General features: G+C 39.8%; 1 protein-coding gene across 3 annotated transcripts in view; it reads left to right on the top strand.

Moving 5' to 3' along the window:
• Positions 1-19,790, top strand: part of TXLNG (taxilin gamma) — a 64,372-nt gene that overhangs the window by 32,031 nt on the left and 12,551 nt on the right. For 2 of the 3 annotated variants that reach the window (XR_013444634.1, XM_078064349.1), the window contains exons 3-7: positions 2,140-2,231; positions 9,274-9,444; positions 10,715-10,909; positions 14,076-14,195; positions 15,731-15,805. Coding sequence is in view for 2 of the 3 variants with exons in the window: in XM_078064349.1 (XP_077920475.1) it covers positions 2,140-2,231; positions 9,274-9,444; positions 10,715-10,909; positions 14,076-14,195; positions 15,731-15,805 (653 nt within the window). In the remaining variant the exon portion in view is untranslated. The remainder of the gene's footprint in view (positions 1-2,139; positions 2,232-9,273; positions 9,445-10,714; positions 10,910-14,075; positions 14,196-15,730; positions 15,806-19,790) is intronic. The other variant, XM_078064350.1, reaches the window with a different exon arrangement.

The raw sequence follows: 19,790 nt of genomic DNA, 5'->3' as shown, positions 1-19,790 counted from the left end.
AGCCTGCTTCTCCTTCTCCCACTCCTCCTGCTTGTGTTCCCTCTCTTGCTGTGTCTCTCTGTCAAATAAATAAATAAAATCTTAAAAAAAAAAAAAAAGACTGGCTTTCAAGGGTATGTTTTTTTTTTCTCCTGCTGTGTTTTGAGATTTAGGACTAAGAAAGTAGTATGTTAAATCTTGTTATGAAATCTGAAATCCCCTTTTATTTTAGCCTTACTCATTGCCTCTAAATTTTTTCTTAATTTTATTTAATTATTTGACAGAGAGAGTGAGCACAAGCAGGGGGAGATGGAGAGGGAGAAGCAGGCCCCCTGCTTAGCAATGAGCTTGATGTGGGGCTCAATCCCAGGACCCTGGGATAATGACCCAAGCGAAAGCACACTCTTAACTGACTGAGCCACCCAGGTGCCCTGCCCCTAAATTTTTTATACTTAGTATACTAAGATTAACAGTGTTTGATTTGTATGGTTTTCTCTACAGAATTATCCTTATTAAATCTATTTTTCACTAACTTGGAAAGCCTAAAAATTCTTATAGAAATACAAGAAATAATTTTAATTCCCTACAAACTTATTTCTTCAAAATTAGCAGCCCCAATTATATGTGTAAAAGCAGATATGGAGTCTTAAGTAACACAGAATGGGGCGCCTCGCTGGCTCAGTTGGAGGAGCATGCGACTCTTAATCTCGGGGCTGTGTTTGAGCCCCATGTTAGGTGTAGAGATTACTTAATATTTTAAAAAAAGTTGCACATAATGTTGCCATGTGATACCTCTAGGTATGTAAACAGGAGGGTTGAAAGCACATGTCTGTGCCGAAATGGGTACATGAGTATTCATGGCAGCCTTTTTCATAGTAGCCAAAAAGTTGAAACAACAGTTATGCATCAACTGATGAATGGATAAACAAAATGTGTATTATATCTATACAATGAAATATTATTCAGCTATAAAAAGTAATGAAGTAGTGATAACATCCTACATGGGTGAACCTTGAAAACATGCTAAATGAAAGGAACCAGACACAAAAGGCCACGTAATAGGATTCTGTTTTATATGAAATGTTCAGAATTGGCAAGTCCATGGAGACAGAAGGTGATATAGTGGTTGCCAGGGTCCCGGTGGGGGAGCAAGAGGGAGGGACTGCTAAAGGATATGGGGTTTCTTTTTGGGGTGATGAAAATGTTCTGGAATTAGGCAATGGTGATTGTTGTACAACTTTGTGAATGTACTCAGTTGTACACTTCTAAGTTAAAAGGGTGAATTTTATAGTATGTGAATTGTGTCTCAAAAAAAAAAAACCAGATGGAATATGGGTTTTAAAATCTTGATTAAAAATTGCAGGTTACATTATGGTTACTTCTAATCATATTTAATAATTATGTTTAGTCCTCTCTTTTAAAATTCTTACTGACCTTGGGCTTTGAGAGGTTTTGTTACTGAAATATCGTGTGGATAGGAAGGTGTTCTATTTTGAAGTCAGCCTGCATTTTTTCTTCATAGCAGTCTGTATACCACATACCAAAGTCCTTTTAATATATGTTTTTAAATGAAATATCCTACGTATAAGAGTAAACATTTTAAAAAATACAGATGGTTCCTTAAGAAGTAAAATATTATCACTTATTTTAAAAGACCATTTGTCGGGGCGCCTGGGTGGCTCAGTCATTAAGCGTCTGCCTTCGGCTCAGGTCATGATCCCAGGGTCCTGGGATCGAGCCCCGCATTGGGCTCCCTGCTCTGCGGGAAGCCTGCTTCTCCCTCTCCCACTCCCCCTGTTTGTGTTCCCTCTCTCGCTGTGTCTCTCTGTCAAACAAATAAATAAAATATTAAAAAAAAAAAGACCATTTGTCTTAACTTGGACATCAATGGTTAAGCAAGGGAATTTTTAAGCCTTCAGCAAGAGTTCTTACAAATAGCTAGTGGTATTAGTGAATGAAGAAATTTGGGGTGGGGGTGGGAAGGGAGGGGTGGCTGCTAATGCAGAATTTAAAAATAGCTTTCTTTAATTTAGCTGGTAAATCTCTTATGTCTAGATACAGGCACAAATTATTTTACTCTGGATGTCAGAACCTACTAAGTGTTACATAGAATTTACAGGTTAGACTTGATCTTATTCTTCTTATCTTGTTAATCATCAGGAAAAGAAGTTTTATTATTGATGCAAGCCCTAAACACCCTTTCAACTCCAGAAGAGAAGCTGGCAGCTCTCTGTAAGAAATATGCTGATCTCGTGAGTATTAAATCAAGGGAGTAAGGTTCATATGAAATACAGCAAAATGTTTATGTACTTGATAAGCTTTTTAAAATACTTTGATATAGCTTTAGATGTAAAATTACATTGTATTCCAACATTGAAGAGGAGAATGTCATTTCTTGGGGCTTTTTGTTGCTTGTATGACTTCATTTTGTAAGGTGATACCTATAGGACATTATAATGCTAAGATATGGCACAGATTTTCTAAAACTCAGTTTTAGAAATGAAAAGGCTGACTTAGAAATACTCTGTTGTGATGCTGTACATGCTAGTCTGGGTGTAGTTCCTGTATTTAACTTTTCCCAAGGGAATTTTAGAGATAAAGGTTCTAGCCATTGTGATTGAAATTGTGAGTTAGATGAAATAGTCTACTAAAACAATACTTTGTCTCAGGAAATATTTATTTCACATCTACTATGTGCCAGGCATTTCTTTTTCCATCTTCTAAAGAAACTGACCTCATTTGTTCTGGGCCTATGTTATTTCAAGTAGCATTCATTCTCTTTTTAAAATTATGAAAGATGGGGCGCCTGGGTGGCTCAGTCGTTAAGCGTCTGCCTTCGGCTCAGGTCATGATCCCAGAGTCCTGGGATCGAGCCCCACATCAGGCTCCCTGCTCTGCGGGAAGCCTGCCTCTCCCTCTCCCACTCCCCCTGCTTGTGTTCCCTCTCTGGCTGTCTTTCTCTCTGTCAAATAAATAAAACCTTTAAAAATAAATAAATAAATAAATAAAATTATGAAAGATGTCTCAACATGGAAACCCTGCCATCCTGTTTAGGTTGAAGAATGGGGAAGTCCTAGAATCCTTTGAAGTGTAAGGGTTGTGGGAAACTTAGAATTCTGAGTAAGTGTAATATAAATGCTAAAAATAATGCCTTTTGTGAAAAACTTACGTGAATTATTGACGATTTTTATGCATTTTCATCTGTTGTTGAAGCAGTTATTCCATATCACAAATACTATTTTTTTGTCATTGGCCACCTCTAAAAATGAATTCTGTTTATTATTCAGAGAATTATAGTTACTCTCCCTTGGTTTATAAAGGGGTGTGTGTATATGCCCACGTAGCTGGCATTCAGCACCCTAGCACCTTCTATTCAGAGCAGCAGGAAGCCCTGTGCGTCAGTATGAATGGCCTAGAACAGTCACAGATAAAAAGATGGAAGAAAACCCAGTGTTGGTCAGATTGCTGGCTTCAGGAAAGGAACTCTTCCACTGTCTGTGGAAGACCATTCCTATTGGTTCCATCCACATGGGAATCCTGCAAGAAGTGGTGGAAAAAGAAGACACGAAAAAAAAAAAGGGAAAAGAAAAAAGAGTGAGAGACCAAAAGCAGTGTAGAGGATTAGCTAGCTGCTTGACCCTGTACTGTGACAAGGCAGACAGCCACGAATAGATTAGAAGAAAGGGCAAATAGTTGCCTAGGGCTGTCCTCAGATTCATCCATATCATTGGGACTTCTGTTAAAAGGCACATTCTGATTCGCTGGGTCTGGGTTGGGGCCTGAGAGTCTGTATTTTAACAAGCTCCCAGGTGATGATGTTGATGTTGTTAGCCCTTAGATCACACTTTAAGTAGCAGGGGTCTAGACTGTTTTTGTTTGTGGCTTTTATTGTGTGTGTGTGGAGGTGGGTATGGTTATTTTTAAGTCCCAGTAATAATTGCTACATTCATTTTAGGATATGTGACACATTGAAGACTTGCCTAGTAGTAACCTCTCTTTGATTTAGATTTGCTGAATGTATGAAGGATGAAATGTGTACCGTTTTCAGAAAATGTTCTAAAGCTTTATTTCTTGAAACCACACTCATTTCTTTTAAAAGGTAGAGTATATAGGTTATGTAGCAGTGAGACCATCAATGGAGTAGCCTCTTCCTAAGGGTTATTTAGAAAACTTCCCTTTAGCCATCACTGCCCTCTGCCCTTTTTGTGATAGCATCATCTGACATCATTGGTGCTTGTGGCATGGATAAGTAGAAAAGTCCTGTAGAGCAGGTGGTATGGCGTGTTGCACCGTAACTGGGATTGTCCACTGGGGAGACCTTGTGGCCTCCGTGTTTACCAGATAACATGGGTTCTTGAAATCCTCACATTTCACTTGCTAAGTGTGGATATACTAGGTTTGTAACATGTTTTTTTTTTTTTTTAAGATTTTATTTATTTATTTGACAGAGAGAGAGAGAGATAGCGAGAGCAGGAACACAAGCAGGGGGAGTGGGAGAGGGAGAAGCAGGCTTCCCGAGGAGCAGGGAGCCCGATGCGGGGCTCTCCCAGGACCCTGGGATCATTACCTGAGCCAAAGGCAGATGCTTAACGACTGAGCCACCCAGGTGCCCCTGTAACATGATTCTTAAGTACTTGTTATAGTGCTGTTCTTTCCCATTCCTGAGTCAGTTTGTGTAGATTATTATTATTTTTAAAGATTTTATTTATTTGTCAGAGCAGCAGGCAGAGGGAGAAGCAGGCTCCCTGCTGAGCAAGGAGCCTGATGTAGGACTCGATCCCAGGACCCTGGGATCATGACCTGAGCTGAAGGCAGATGCTTAACCGACTGAGCCACCCAGGCATCCGTGTGTAGATTATTATAGTGTAATAATAAATCTTGATATCTGCTGGGGTAGGTGTGTATATTCTTCTTATTACTCTTTTTGTTAGAAGTATCTTGGCTATTCGTGGCTCTTTACTCTGTAAAATTTTAGGTTCAACTTATTGGGAAAAATTAGGGGAAAAAAACACCAGTTGGGGATTTAGAAGAACATTTCATGGATTCTCTTGGTGCATTTGGGGGAGAGTTGCCATCCTCTTGAAATTAATGGAACTTAAGTGTATACCCTGGGGCACCTGGCTGTTTAAATTGATGGAGCATGCAACTCTTGATCTCGGGGTCATGAGTTCGAGCCTCATGCTGGGTGTAGAGTTACTTAAATAAATAAAGTGTATATCCTTATGGGAAAGAAATTAGATTCTTATATATCATACTACACAATGATTAATTCCAAATGGATTAAGGATTTAAATGTTAAAAATTAAGCTTTGAAAATTTTAGGGACGCCTGGGTGGCTCAGTCGGTTAAGCGTCTGCCTTTGGCTCAGGTCATGATCCCAGGGTCCTGGGATCGAGTCCCCGCATCAGGCTCCTTGCTCGGCGGGGAGCCTGCTTCTCCCTCTGCCTGCCACTCCCCCTGCTTGTACTCTCACTCTCTCTCTCTCTCTAGCAAATAAATAAATAAAAATCTTTAAAAAAATTTTTTTTAGATATTTAGGGGTGCCTGGGTGGCTCAGTCATTAGGCGTCTGCCTTTGGCTCAGGTCATGGTCCCAGGGTCCTGGGATCAAGCACCGCATCGGGTTCCTTGCTCGGCGGGAAGCCTGCTTCTCCCTCTCCCGCTCCCCCTGCTTGTGTTCCCTCTCTTGCTGTGTCTCTCTCTGTCAAGTAAATAAATAAAATCTTTAAAAAAATTTATTTTAGATATTTAGGTTTATTTAGATATTAATAAATATTTTTCTAAACTTGGGTTAAGGGTTTTTTTTTGTTTTTTGTTTTTTTAAAGATTTATTTAAAGATTTTATTTATTTGACAGAGAGAGACACAGCGAGAGAGGAAACACAAGCAGGGGGAGTGGGAGAGGGTGAAGCAGGCTTCCCGCTGAGCAGGGAGCCCGATGTGGGGCTTGATCCCAGGACCCTGGGACCATGACCTGAGCCGAAGGCAGACGCTTAACGACTGAGCCACCCAGGTGCCCCTGTTTGTTTATTTTAGAGAGAAAGAGGAGGGGCGGGGAGAGGAAGAGCGAGAACCACAAGCAGACTCCCCGCCGAGCACGAAGCCTGATGTGGGGCTCCATCTCACAAACCTGATGAGACCGTGACCTGAGCCAGTGTCAAGAGTCTGACACTTAACTGACTGAGCCGCCCAGGGGCCCCAAGGGAAGGATTTCTTTCTTTCTTTCTTTTTTTTTTTTCTCTTTAAAGATTTTATTTATTTGACAGAACACAAGTAGGCAGAGTGGCAGGCAGAGGGGAGAGGGAGAAGCAGGCTCCTTACTGAGCAGGGAGCCCGATGCGGGACTCGATACCAGGACCCTGGGATCACGACCCGAGCTGAGCAGACGCTTAACTGACTGAGCCACCCAGGCGTTCCAAGGGAAGGAATTCTTTTTTTTTTTTTTTTTTTTTAAAGATTTTATTTATTTATTTGAGAGAGAGAATGAGAGACAGAGAGCACGAGAGGGAGGAGGGTGAGAGGGAGAAGCAGACTCCCCACTGAGCAGGGAGCCCGATGTGGGACTCGATCCCAGGACTCCAGGATCATGACCTGAGCCGAAGGCAGTCGCTTAACCAACTGAGCCACCCAGGCGCCCCAAGGGAAGGAATTCTTACAACACAAAAAGCACTATCAGAGAAAGGATTGCAAAAATGGGCTGTGTTGAAATTAACTTTCTGTTCAGCAAAAGACACTTCAAAAGACAGTGAGAAGTCACATTAAAAAACTGGGAAGAAGGGGCGCCTGGGTGGCTCAGTCGTTGAGTGTCTGCCTTCGGCTCGGGTCATGGTCCTAGGTCTGGGATCGAGTCCTGCATCGGGCTTCCTGCTCGGCAGGAGGCCTTCTTCTCCCTCTCCCACTCCCCCTGCTTGTGTTCCCTCTCTCTGTGTGTGTCTCTCTCTGTCAAATAAATAAATAAACTCTTAAAAAGAAAAATTAAAAAAAAAACTGAAGAACATATTCCAACAAATACAACCAACAGAATATTTAGTTTCAAGAATATGTAAGGAACACCTACAAATGAATATGAAAAGAACAAATAACCCAACGGAAAAATGGGCAAGAGACATGTAAGAGGCATTTTATAGAAGTGGAAAAACATGAAGACACAAAAATACCTTAACATAAAGGTACATAAACATATAAAGAGATGTGTGACTTTATTAGTGATCAGGGAAATGCAAATCTGGACCAGAAGGAGATGCCATTTTATGTCCATTGTAGGGGCATAAATTAAGAATTCTGATTGCACTTAGTTTTGGAGAGGATGTACATCTATCTACATGATCTCTTATAAGTCGCTGATGGGAGAATAAATTTGCCAGCCACTCTGGAAAAGAGTTTGGCATTGTCATGTGAAATAGAACATTAATCACTGCCTAGCAGTCCCACTCTTAGGTTTGCACCCAGAGAAATTCTTGCATGTGTATAGCAGGAAACGCGTAAGACAGTGTTCATATCATTCTAAGTAATCAAGTCTGGAAACAACCCAAATGCCCATTGACTTGAGAATGGATCAGTAAAGTATGTTGTGTGTGGTATGTTTTTTAAGTGAGATATCCTATAACCAGTGGGCCAAATCTGGCGAGGCCTGTTTTTGTACTGCCCACAAGCTAAGAATGGTTTTACATTTTTAAAGTGTTTTTAAAAAAAAGACAACGATGCAACAGACAGAGTATGTGGCTTGCAAAGCCTAAAACACTTTTTGGCCCTTTACAGAAAAAGTTTGCTGTTCCCTGATCTGTGCAGTTGATTTGGATGAGTTCTAGCAATATAATCTACAGCTGTGCTGTCCAAAATGGTAGCCATTAGCTACATGCGGCTATTCAAGCTCAGTTTAAATTCAAGAAAAAATTCAGTTCTTCAGTTGCACTAGCCACAACAGAGTCAAGATAACTGAAACCAGAACGGTTCTTTTAGGACCACACACAAATGAGATAAAAGAGAAGAGCAAAGGAATTGTGAGCCTGGGATTCAGGATTGTGATTACCTTGAGTCCGGAGGGCAAGGGGGTTGCTGCTCTCAGTGGAGTTACAGGTAGTATGTACAGACTGGAAGCCTCTTGCAGCTGTGCTGTACCCACAGTCATCTACGATTACTTTGCAAAAGTAGGAAACAAAAACAAAACTATTTTTTCTGCAGGAATTTCTGTAAGGATGTTTCTAATAGCTGTAAGCATATGGCATGTAAGGATGCTTGGTGTGTTTTGATAGGCCACAAGGTGTCACTCTTGCTCCTGAAATTGACTCAGCATCCTTGCTTTCTGTGAAACGTCAGTAAGTCTTAATCTGTTAGTGTTGATTTAACCTTGAAATATACTTATATGCTCCAAACCTAAAATTGCAGCAACTCCTCTTTCTCACAACCCTGAGTGCTGCTTATTCTTTTTTTTTTTTTAAGAGAGAGCGTGTGCATGTGCCCGAGCTGAGGAGGGAATGTGGGCAGAGGGAGAGGGAGAGAGAGAATCTTAAGCAGGTTCTACACCCAGCGTGGAGCCTGGTGCGGGGCTCAGTGTCACAACCCAGAGATCATGACCTGAGCCGGAATCTGGAGTCGGACGCTTGACTGACTGAGCCACCCAGGCGCCCCAGTGCTGCTTATTCTAATTTGGAGGACCATTTCAGTAGAGTAGCCTGTGTGTGTTTTTCAGAAAAGTAAAACTCGATTGTGTTGGCCTCTAAAGTTTTTCCAAAAACAGCATTTTTCAAAATTTTTAATAAAAGATTAAGGGGTGCGGGCGCCTGGGTGGCTCAGATGGTTAAGCGTCTGCCTTCGGCTCAGGTCATGATCTCAGGGTCCTGGGATCGAGTCCCGCATCGGGTTTCCTGCTCCTTGGGAGCCTGCTTCTCCCTCTGCCTCTCTCTCTCTCTGTCTCTCATGAATAAATAAATAAAATCTTAAAAAAAAAAAAAAAGAAGAAAAAAAAAAAGATTAAGGGGTGCTTGGCTGGCTCAGTCGATAGAGCATGTGACTCTTGATCTCAGGGTTGTGAGTTTGAGCCCCACTTTGGGGGTAGAGTTTACTTAAAAAAAAAAATGGATTAAGATTGTTTTTTTCCCTACATTTGCTTACTTTCCTATCACAACTGGAAGAGAGAAAAGGTTGGCAGAGTAATATGGCACAAAATAATTAAAAAAAAATAGACTGTAATATTTGGTTTTTGAAAATGTGTTCCATAGTTCTTAGTGTAATTTCTCCAGCCATAACTCAGAGGTTTTCATTGTACTTCCTGATTGTAAAGTGCTTATTAATTTTAGCTGGAGGAAAGCAGGAATGTTCAGAAGCAAATGAAGATTCTGCAGAAGAAACAAGCCCAAATTGTGAAAGAGAAAGTTCACTTGCAGAGTGAACACAGCAAGGCTATCTTGGCAAGAAGCAAACTAGAGTCTCTTTGCAGGGAACTTCAGCGTCACAATAAGACATTAAAGGTTAGTTGGTTCACTTTTCTGTTTTTCAGGAGGGACTGACACTGACTTCGCTTGTTTTATAATCACTTTGTACCTATTTGAAGTAAATCTTTGGTCTCTACATGGAGACAGCAACCACTTTTCTACTGTTTTGCTTGGCCTGATGGTTCTTAATGAACCTCATATATGGTCATGGGGAATCGAATTGAGATTGGTATTTAGACAACAGCTTATCTGCCTGGAGCCCTGGCTTAGGAAACTCAGAGTTGCCAATTTTCTGCTGAGCACTGAGGTAGTTAATGACCACGTAGGAAAAGCTGACGTGAATGAGGAGCCGAGTAGAAACAGACTTGAGGCAGAGACTGAGTCTGGGGAGGGAAACCATCTGCTGAGCTCCGTGGGGGCTGTTCACCAGCCGCACGGCCAGACCACCCTTGCCTACCCCCGAGTACCCAGTGGCTGAGTACTTGCAGAATAGCACTTAAGCCATGGCTGAAAAAAGGAAGAGGGAGCAGGTACCCAAAGATGAACTGGTGCCAGCAGGGGAAGAAGGAAAAGGAGCCAGAGACATGGAGGTGGGCCTGTCCTCATGTACAGTTTTGGTAGGATTTTGACTGAGCAGGATCTCTCATCACACTGCCCCAGCACAGCAGATGCCCAAGGTCCTAGAATCCAGGAACACTCGGGAAATGGATCTTCACCTACTCTGGGAGCTGTTAGTTTTTTCTTTGCTTTTGAACCCTTGGATTTAATTATTCACTAAAGTAGGTGGTATTTTTTTTCCTATAGAAAATCAACATTTTGATTAGACGGATAGCTGTTTAAACACGTGAAAGTCTTTTAACACTTGTATCTTTGGCAAGTGATGGAAGTAGTCCCTTGCCTTCTAGGGGGTCAGGTGTACCCAGAAAGTAAGCTGCAAGAAGGGTTTCTCTCGTCAGGCTGATGTAAGATGCCGCTGTGTAACCAGAGAGTGTTCGGGAACGTACAGTGGAGGGAGCTGGCCACGTGGAGAGGCTCCTTGTCTTTCAGGGTAGTCCGTTTAATTAATTTTCAGTATGGTGAATTTTAGATTGGACGTAGCCTCATTTTACAGCAGGGCAGCTTGCCTCTCTTACTATCTACTCAAGAAAAGCTGCTTGCTTATTCAATGAGCACTTTCTGGTCACAAATAAAGGGAAGGGGAATCAGAGTTCAGAAACAATAAATAAACCCCCGGAGCAGCAGAAGCTTTTATGAGCATCTTCTGTATAGGTCTGTACCATTAACAGAAATTATTTTGGATAATAAGGAAGAAAATATGCAGCAGGCACGAGAGGAGGAAGAAAGACGTAAAGAAGCCACTGCACACTTCCAAATCACTTTAAATGAAATCCAGGCACAGCTGGAACAACATGACATACACAATGCCAAACTCCGCCAGGAAAACATTGAGCTGGGAGAGAAGCTGAAGAAGCTCATTGAACAGTATGCACTGAGAGAGGAGGTAAAGCCATTTTATTGGTTTAGACAGCTTCTCATTATCAGCAAGAATTTTTCACCATTCACTACCAGAGTAAAACTACCATCACAGGATGTTTTAGAACTTTTATATCTGCATAATGGAAGTTGGGTTTTTCTTAGGAAATCTTCAGCCACCGTGAGAATGGGAGTCTTGGGGATCATCACTTAGATAGTTGAGGAGTCCATGGGTTTGGGTAGGGTGAGGCAATTTCTTAGAGAAGTGTGTTGAGTACTGCTTGTCTTCCATGTGGTACTACAAGATTAAAGTTTTGAGCATACAAATTTTTCCCCTTGTCTAGACTAATAATAAATATTTGGCCCCCAAATATGCACTAATTCAGACATTTGTGATAACCTGTACAGTCTGCATTACCATTGTGTTATACCTGTGTTTTAGATTTTTTTCTTTTAATGAGGGTTTTATACTATTTGAGAGGAAAAAATAGAACCTATTTCTAAACTCTCATACCCGTTGAAGTAAAAAGTTGATTGGAAGGATCCATGCCTGCTGATCTTGGTCATTGGCCTCCAACTAAGACTTTTTCAGTCTAGTCAGGAAATTCAGAGGTGTCAAAAGCAAATAGGTGGGCGCCTGGGTGGCTCAGTTGTTAAGCGTCTGCCCTCGGCTCAGGTCATGATCCCAGAGTCCTGGGATCGAGTCCCACATCGGGCTCCCTGCTTGGCAGGAAGCCTGCTTCTCCCTCTCCCACTCCCCCTGCTTGTGTTCCTGCTCTCGCTGTCTCTCTCTCTGTCAAATAAATAAATAAAATCTTAAAAAAAAAATAAAAATAAAAAAATAAAAGCAAATAGGTGATGGCCTGTTTTTTGTTTGTTTGTTTTGTTTGTTTTGTTTTGTTTGTTTTTTTTAAGGTTCCTCCTTTTTAGAGGCCAAATGGGCAGGATTAGAGGCATCAGGCTTTTTATTTTATTTATTTATTTTTTTGTCAAAGAAAATGACATTAATTTATTTCTTTCATATGTTTATATGCTAAAAAGTTTTATTTTCAATTAGCCATTGTTAGTTTTTGATGTAATGTTCAGTGATTCATTAGTTGCATATAACATCCAGTGCTCATCACAACACAGGCCCTCCTTAATACCCACCCCCCTCCCTCTGTAACCTGCAGGTTGTTTCCCCACGTCCAGAGTCTCTCATGGCTTGTCTGCCTCTCTGATTTCTTCCCATTCAGTTTTCCCTCCCCTCCCCTATGGTCCTCTGTGCTATTCCTTATATTCCACATATGAGTGAAACCATATAATTGTCTTTCTCTGCTTGACTTATTTCACTTAGCATAATACCCTCCAGTTCCACCCATGTCGTTGCAAATGGTAGGTATTCATCCTTTCTGATGGCCTCAGGCTTTTTAAACAGTGCATCCCCTGCCTTTGAAATTAGGGAAATGTGCTTTTATGTGTGTTGTAACCCTACACAAGTAGGTTAAAATAGCTGATTAAAGGAAAAAAAAAAAAAAAAAAAAGATTGGCACCTCTGTGGGTTACTTACTGTATCCAGTTTTGAAGGCAAACTTCAGATCATACTAACTTAGAGTCCTACATTCAGCCCTTCAAGAACTTATTTTTTTTTAAAGATTGTTTATTATTTGAGAGTGCGTGCGGGGTGGGGGGAGGGGCAGAGGGAGAGGGAGGGAGAGAATCCCAAGCAGACTTCATGGTGAGCACGGAGCCCAACGTCAGGACCCTGAGATCATGACCTGAGCCAAAATCACAAGTCGAACGCTCAACCAACTGAGCCACCCAGGATCCCCTTAATCACTCTCTCTGCCTTCTGCCCCTTTTTTTTTTTAAATGGAGAATTACAAACTTAAAAGAGAGAGAATATGTCATCTGGTTTTAGCAGATGAAACCATAGTTTCAGCTTTATTCCCATCGGCTTGCCCTGGGTTATTTTGATACAACTTCAAGGTGTCCTATTTCATTCTGTTCATATGTATTTGAGGGTGTACCTCAAAAAGATAAGGATCCCTTTTTAAGCACAACCATGCTATCATTTTCACACCTAACAAAATTAACAGTAATTACTTAACGTTAAATATTGAGTCATTGTTCAATTTTCTGTAGTCCCCCCATGCTTTTTTTTTTTTTTTTTGAAGCTATTTGAATCAAGCTCTAAATAAAGTCCATCTGTTTCACTGGTTGATCGGTCTCAAATCTGTAACATGAAGATTTCTTCTTCACTGTTTTTTTTTCTTAGAGTATTTATTGAACTTTTTTGTCCTAGAGAATAAATTTTGTATTAGATTATAAAATCCTTAATTTTCTTAAAATTGTTCTTTTAGTTTTAATATGACAGTCTGCCACATGATAGATGTAGAAAACTTGAAAATTAGATATGTTCAAATCACATTACATGTGAGCCGTCTTACTTATTTTGAACGTTATCAGATGTTCTTTGGTCAGGAAGAGTTACCCTTTGTACATCTGAGACGAGATGTTCTGATGACTTTATTGTGGATAAATAACCACTTAACAATTTCGTTTGGAAATCATAATGACATTTTAGCAAATGTCTAATATGTGTTGGGTACCAGGCACCTTACACAGCAGAACCACCACTTTGGCATTTAGAGCTGTGCAGCGAGTGTGGTTATCTGTGCTTGGAGGAGGGAAGTGAGAATCAGCAAGGGAAAATCTGCCCTGGGCCACACACCAGCCAGGATTTGACCTGGGGCCACTCCAGTTGTCACCACATGCTGCTTCCAACTGAGAAATTTGGGGAAATTTAAAGGGGAGAAATATATCCAGGAATTAATGTGTTTGATGTATGGGTTTAACAGTTTGATCTCCTTATCCATCTTTTTCTTGATACACTTTGAGCCTCATTTTCGTTGTAGGGCAGAAATAGGAAGTACAAGTGTGTGGTTAATGAGGCTCCTTGACAGCCCACCTCCAAAAGGGAGGGGGGTACAGGGTAGTAGCGGGAAGGCTCCTTTTCTGCAAGTGCCGGAGGGCTTGCAAGGTGATGTAAAGCTCACACTTCTACAAACTCGTGGACCCAGTGTCTTCAGCTATGGTGGTATTAGCAGGAAAAGCAGGGTTAAGAATAAGCAAGGTATTGTAACTTGTGTTGTTTCCTCATCATTGTGTTCCTTTTTCATTAAGTGATGTAAGAAATTTTACTTCTCCCGTAGCATATTGATAAAGTGTTCAAACATAAGGAATTACAGCAACAACTTGTGGATGCCAAGCTTCAACAGACGACACAGCTAATAAAAGAAGCTGATGAAAAACATCAAAGAGAGAGAGAGTTTGTAAGTTCTCTTTCTTAAAAAAAGAAATTGTCAAAATTGTAACCAAAGCCATTTAAAATACTTAAACTTATTCTACATTAATAGAGCGCCTGGGTCATGCTGATTGGTTTCTTGTTCTAGATTGAGAAGGGCATGTGTGTGTTAGAAAGTATTTGGCTTTTTATTTCTGTTTAACTTTTTTTATACAGAAGACCACTGGAGAGATTAGACCAAATTAGTGGAAAGACCTGCACTCATTTGACTTTTTCATGCTTATAATTATTTCACTTCTTTGGTAATGGTCACCAAGTTCAAGAATTATACCAGTATTTAGCACATTAAATTTGGCAGCTCAGTTTAATATCGAGCTTACCAAACACTGGTCTCCTATATACTGTGATATTTTGTTTATAAACAAGTAACTTGAAACTAGGGAAACTATTTGTCTACTTACTCTGGTATAATTTTCTGATAAAACTTAACAGAATTCTCTATACCTAATCACTCAGCATCGTTCCCAGAGTGTATGTTCAGACTATATTGCCTGTCAGTAATTGTGAATACAGTGGAATCTCATTGGGTATGTATATTTAACATATGCAAATTCAACTTTATGTGCTTAACCCCCACCCCCCGCCAAAAAAAGTGAGAAATGATTATGGCAATGAGGACCGTTCATCCAGCTTTCACTCAAGTAGCATAGGCCTTGAGGCGAACCTGGTATGAAGACTCTATGAGTAGCCCTCATGATGTGAACTTACCATGCTGAGTGTGAGTCTAGGCTTAAGAGAGACCTGTTTTTCATACAGCACCATCTTCTGTGTGAACTGATAATGCTATTCTGTGTATAATTGAAGAAACAGTTCTTTGCAAAGTGGAGGTATAAATTTCATATATTCACACACATATACATACATTGCACGTATATACTTTGTAGTTGGTTTAATGACTTTTTAGGGCTTATTTGGACTACGTGTGACCTTTTACTTCAGGGGCTGAATTTCAACAGTCTGTGTTACTATGCAATTTCACTATATAATTTTCTTGAAAACCCAAGTATATAAATTAAAGCTCTCATCCACTTCTGCCCTGCTTTTTAAGAAGTGATCGGAAACTGGTCTCTGATTTCTTGCTTTGCTCCATACCCTTTCACTCTGCCTCATCTTGACTCTCAAGGAGTAAAGTGGCTTTCTAAGTCACCTAGATAATGTCAAGATTCCTAGTCATGTTTTCTGCTAATACCAAAGTTGTAATTATTTTCACCTGAAACATAACAATTTAACCCTGAGTTTTGTAAACCTATTATTAGGCCTCCAGGTTACTCTTTCTAAGCAGTAAAAGATTGTTCCAACATTCCTGAGTGTTAACAAGTAGAACAGATTGAAGATAATAGGTAATGAGCAATTGATGTAACCGAAAATTTTATCTATAGACTTACAGTTCTTGCTAAAATAATGAGTGGAAGGATTAAGCCTAACTGTCTCTCTGGTCATTTGACATTATAGTCATATTTGTAATTACTATTAGTATTTTGCCAGAATGTTTCTGTTTTCTAGTTATTAAAAGAAGCAACAGAATCGAGGCACAAATATGAACAAATGAAACAGCAAGAAGTACAACTAAAACAGCAGGTAACTTGACAGGAGGGGATAGTAGCATTTGTTTAAAAAAAAAAAAAAATCTATGGTTCATTTGATATATACCTTGAATCTTCTCTAAGATGCTTGTGCTTGTTCCCAGCCAGAGCCAGCCAGAACTGAGAGTAGATCACGTGTCCCTCTTGGAGTTTTCCTCTTCGTTTAGGGTAACCAGCTCATCCTGATTTGCCCAGGACTTTTCCTGGTTTTAGCACTCAGAGTCCCGTGTCCCAGGAAACACTTAGGTCTCAGGCAGACTGGGACAGTTGGTGATGCTGTCTGCAGTGTCCCCTTTCCAATATCCCAGGTATTTCCTCCCTTTCTCAGTCTGTTTCCATGTGTGTCTGCTAATTTCCAACTAAAGAAAAACTGAGAAGTTTGCAGATTGGAGCTCTTTTGTATTAAGTTGAATTATATGAAATTGCTGATACGTTTTTGATTTACAAAAATGGCAGTTTCATATAGTTGAACCTAAAATCTTCAGAATTTTGTGCTGTGAGCACATAACCCATTTTAAAAATTTCCTTATTAACCACTCTACTCTCAGAGCCGTGGAGATGGTGATTTTAATGGGGGCCTTCCCTACTTTTTCTTCTCTTTTTAAGTATATGATACATTATTGTTAAGTATGGTCACCATGCTGTACATTAGATCCTCCAAACGTATTCATCTTATAACTGAAAATTTGTACCCTTTGACCATCATCTTCGTATTTCCCCTTCCCGTCCAGCCGCTGACAATCACCATTCCACTTTCTATTTCTAGGAGTTTGGCTTTTTTAGATTCCATATGTAAGTGAGATCATACACTGTCTTTTCTCTGTCTGGCTTATTTCACTTAGCATAATGCCCTAAAGGTCCATCCATATTATCACAAATGGCAAGATTACTTTTTTTTTTTTATGGCTGAATAATACTGCATTGTGTATTTATACCACATTTTCTTTATCCATTTATCTGTTAGTAGACACTTAGGCTGTTTCCATATCTTGGCTATTTTGAATAATGCTGCAGTGAACACAGGAGTGCATATATATCTCTTTTAGATAGTGATTTCATCTTCTTCAGGTATATACCCAGAAGTAGGATTCCTAGATCACATGCTAGTTCTGTTACTAATTTTGAGAAACCTCCATATTGGTTTTCATAGTAACTGCCGATTTCCCTTCCCACCAACAGTGCATAATATTTCCTTTTTCTCCACACCCTTGCCAACATTTGTCATCTCTTGTCTTTTTTATAATAGCCATCCTAACAGGTGTGAGATGACATCTCATTGTGGTTTTGATTTGCATGTCCCTGAGGAGTAGTGGTGTCGATCACCTTTTCATGTTCCTGTTGGCCGTTTGTATGTCTTCTTTGGAAAAATGTCAGTTCAAGTCTTCTGTCCATTTTTAAATTGGATTATATATTTTTTTCCTCTTGAATTGTATGAATTCCTTATATATGTTGTATGTTAACCCCTTATCAGGTACATGGTTTGCAGATATTTTTACCCATTCCATAGTTGCCTTTTCAATTTGTTTCTTTTGCTGTGCAGAAGCTTTTTAGTTCAGTGTAGTCCCACTTGTTGATTTTTGCTTGTGTTGCTGGTGCTTTTGGTATCATAACCAAAATTTCCAAGACTGCTTTCAAGGAGTGTTTTACCTGTGTATTCTTCCAGGAGTTTTATGGTTTCAGGTCTTATGTTTAAGTCTTTAATTTTTGTGAATAGTGTTAAGAGAGGGGTCCGGTTTTCCCAACACCATTTATTGAAGAGACTATCCTTTCCCCATTGAGTATTCTTGGCTCCCTTGTCAAATATTAGATGACCATATTGTATGGGTTTATTTCTGGGCTCTCAACTCTGTTCCCTTGTGTCTCTGATTTTATGCTGGTAGCATACTGTTTTGATTGCTTTAGCTTTGTAGTATAGTTAAAAGTTTGAAGTCAGGGAGCATGGTGCCTCCATCTGGTTTTGTTCTTTCTCAAGATTGCTTTGGCTATTCCAGCTCTTTTATGGTTCCATTCAAATTTTAGGATTGTTTTTTCTATTTCTGTAAAAATACCATTGGGGTTTTGATAGGGATTAAATATAGATGGCTTTGCATAGTGTGGACATTTTAATAATACTAACTTCTGATCCTTGAACACAGGATATCTTTCCACTTTGTGTTTCTTCAAGTTTTTTCATCAGTGTCTTAGTTTTCAGTGAGTAGATCATTTATATCCTTGGTTAAATTTATTTCTAAGTATTTTATTGATTTTGATGCTATTGTAAATAGGATTGGGTTTTTTAAAATTTCTTTTTCAGATATTTTGTTATTAGTGTATAGAAATGCAACTGATTTCTGTATGTTGGTTTCACATTCTGAAACTTTACTGAATTTGTTTTAACAGTTTTTTGGTGGAGTCTTCAGGATTTTCTATATATAAGATCATGTCATCAGCAAACAGATACAGTTTTACTTTTTCCTTTCTGATTTGGATGCCTTTAATTTTTCTTGCCTAATTGCTCTGGCTAGGAATTCAAGTACTGGGTTCGGTAAAAGTGGTGAGGGTGGGCATCCTTGTCTTGTTCTGATCGTAGAAGGAAAGCTTTAAACCTTTCACAGTTGAGTACGATGTTAGCTGTGGGTCTGTTATGTATGGCCTTTATTACATTGAAGTGTGTTCCTTCTATACCCAATTTGTTGAGTGTTTATATCATGAATAGATGTTGTATTTTGTCAAATGCCTTTTCTGCACCTATTGAGATGATCATATGATTTTTCTCCTTTTTTTTTCTTTTATGTTATGTTAGTCACCATACAATACATCATTGGTTTTTGATGTGGTGATCCACGATCCATTGTTTTCGTATAACACCCAGTGCTCCATGCAGTACGTGCCCTCCTTAATACCCATCACCGGGCTAACTAATCCCCCCTCACCCCTCCCCTCTAAAACCCTGTTTGTTTCTCAGAGTCCATAGTATCTCATGGTTCATCTCTCCCTCCAATTCCCCCCCGACCCATTTTTCCCTTCAATCTCCTAATGTCCTCCATGCTATTCCTTATGTTCCACAAATAAGTGAAACCATATGATAACTGACGTTCTCTGCTTGACTTATTTCACTTAGCATAATCTCCTCCAGTCCCATCCATGTTGATGTAAAAGTTGGGTATTCATCCTTTCTGATGGCTGAGTAATATTCCATTGTATATATGGACCACATCTTCTTTATCCATTCATCTGTTGAAGGGCATCTCAACTTTCCACAGTTTGGCTATTGCAGACATTGCTGCTATGAACATTGGGGTGCATATGGCCCTTCTTTTCACTACATCTGTGTCTTTGGGGTAAATACCCAGTAGTGCAGTTGCTGGATCAAAGGGTAGCTCTATTTTTAAATTTTTGAGGAACCTCCACACTGTTTTCCAAAGTGGCTGTACCACCTTGCATTCCCACCAACAGTGTAAGAGGGTTCCCCTTTCTCCACAACCTCTCCAACATTTGTTGTTTCTTTCCCTGTCCATTTTTGCCATTCTAACTGGTATAAGGTGGTATCTCAGTGTGGTTTTGATTTGGATTTCCCTGATGGCTAATGATGATGAACATTTTTTCATGTGTCTGTTAGCCATTTGTATGTCTTCTTCAGAGAAGTGTCTTTTCATGTCTTCTCCCCACTTTTTGACTTGATTATTTGTTTTTTGGGTGTCATTCGTAGTGTCATTTGCAAATATCTTCTCCCATTCTGTGGGTTGCCTCTTTGTTTTGTTGACTGTTTCCTTTGCTGTGCAGAAGCTTTTTATCTTGATAAAGTCCCAAAAGTTCATTTTTGCTTTTGTTTCACTAGCTTTTGGAGATGTATCTTGAAAGAAGTTGCTGTGGCCGATGTCAAAGAGGTTACTGCCTATGTTCTCCTCTAGGATTTGGATGGATTCCTGTCTCACATTGAGGTCTTTCATCCACTTTGAGTTTATCTTTGTGAGTGGTGTTAGAGAATGGTCGAGTTTCAT

Source organism: Halichoerus grypus, chromosome X, assembly GCF_964656455.1.
Source record: "Halichoerus grypus chromosome X, mHalGry1.hap1.1, whole genome shotgun sequence".
Classification (NCBI taxonomy): domain Eukaryota; kingdom Metazoa; phylum Chordata; class Mammalia; order Carnivora; family Phocidae; genus Halichoerus; species Halichoerus grypus.
The sequence above is the reverse complement of the archived record's forward strand: the minus strand, read 5'-3'. Positions and strand labels throughout refer to the sequence as shown.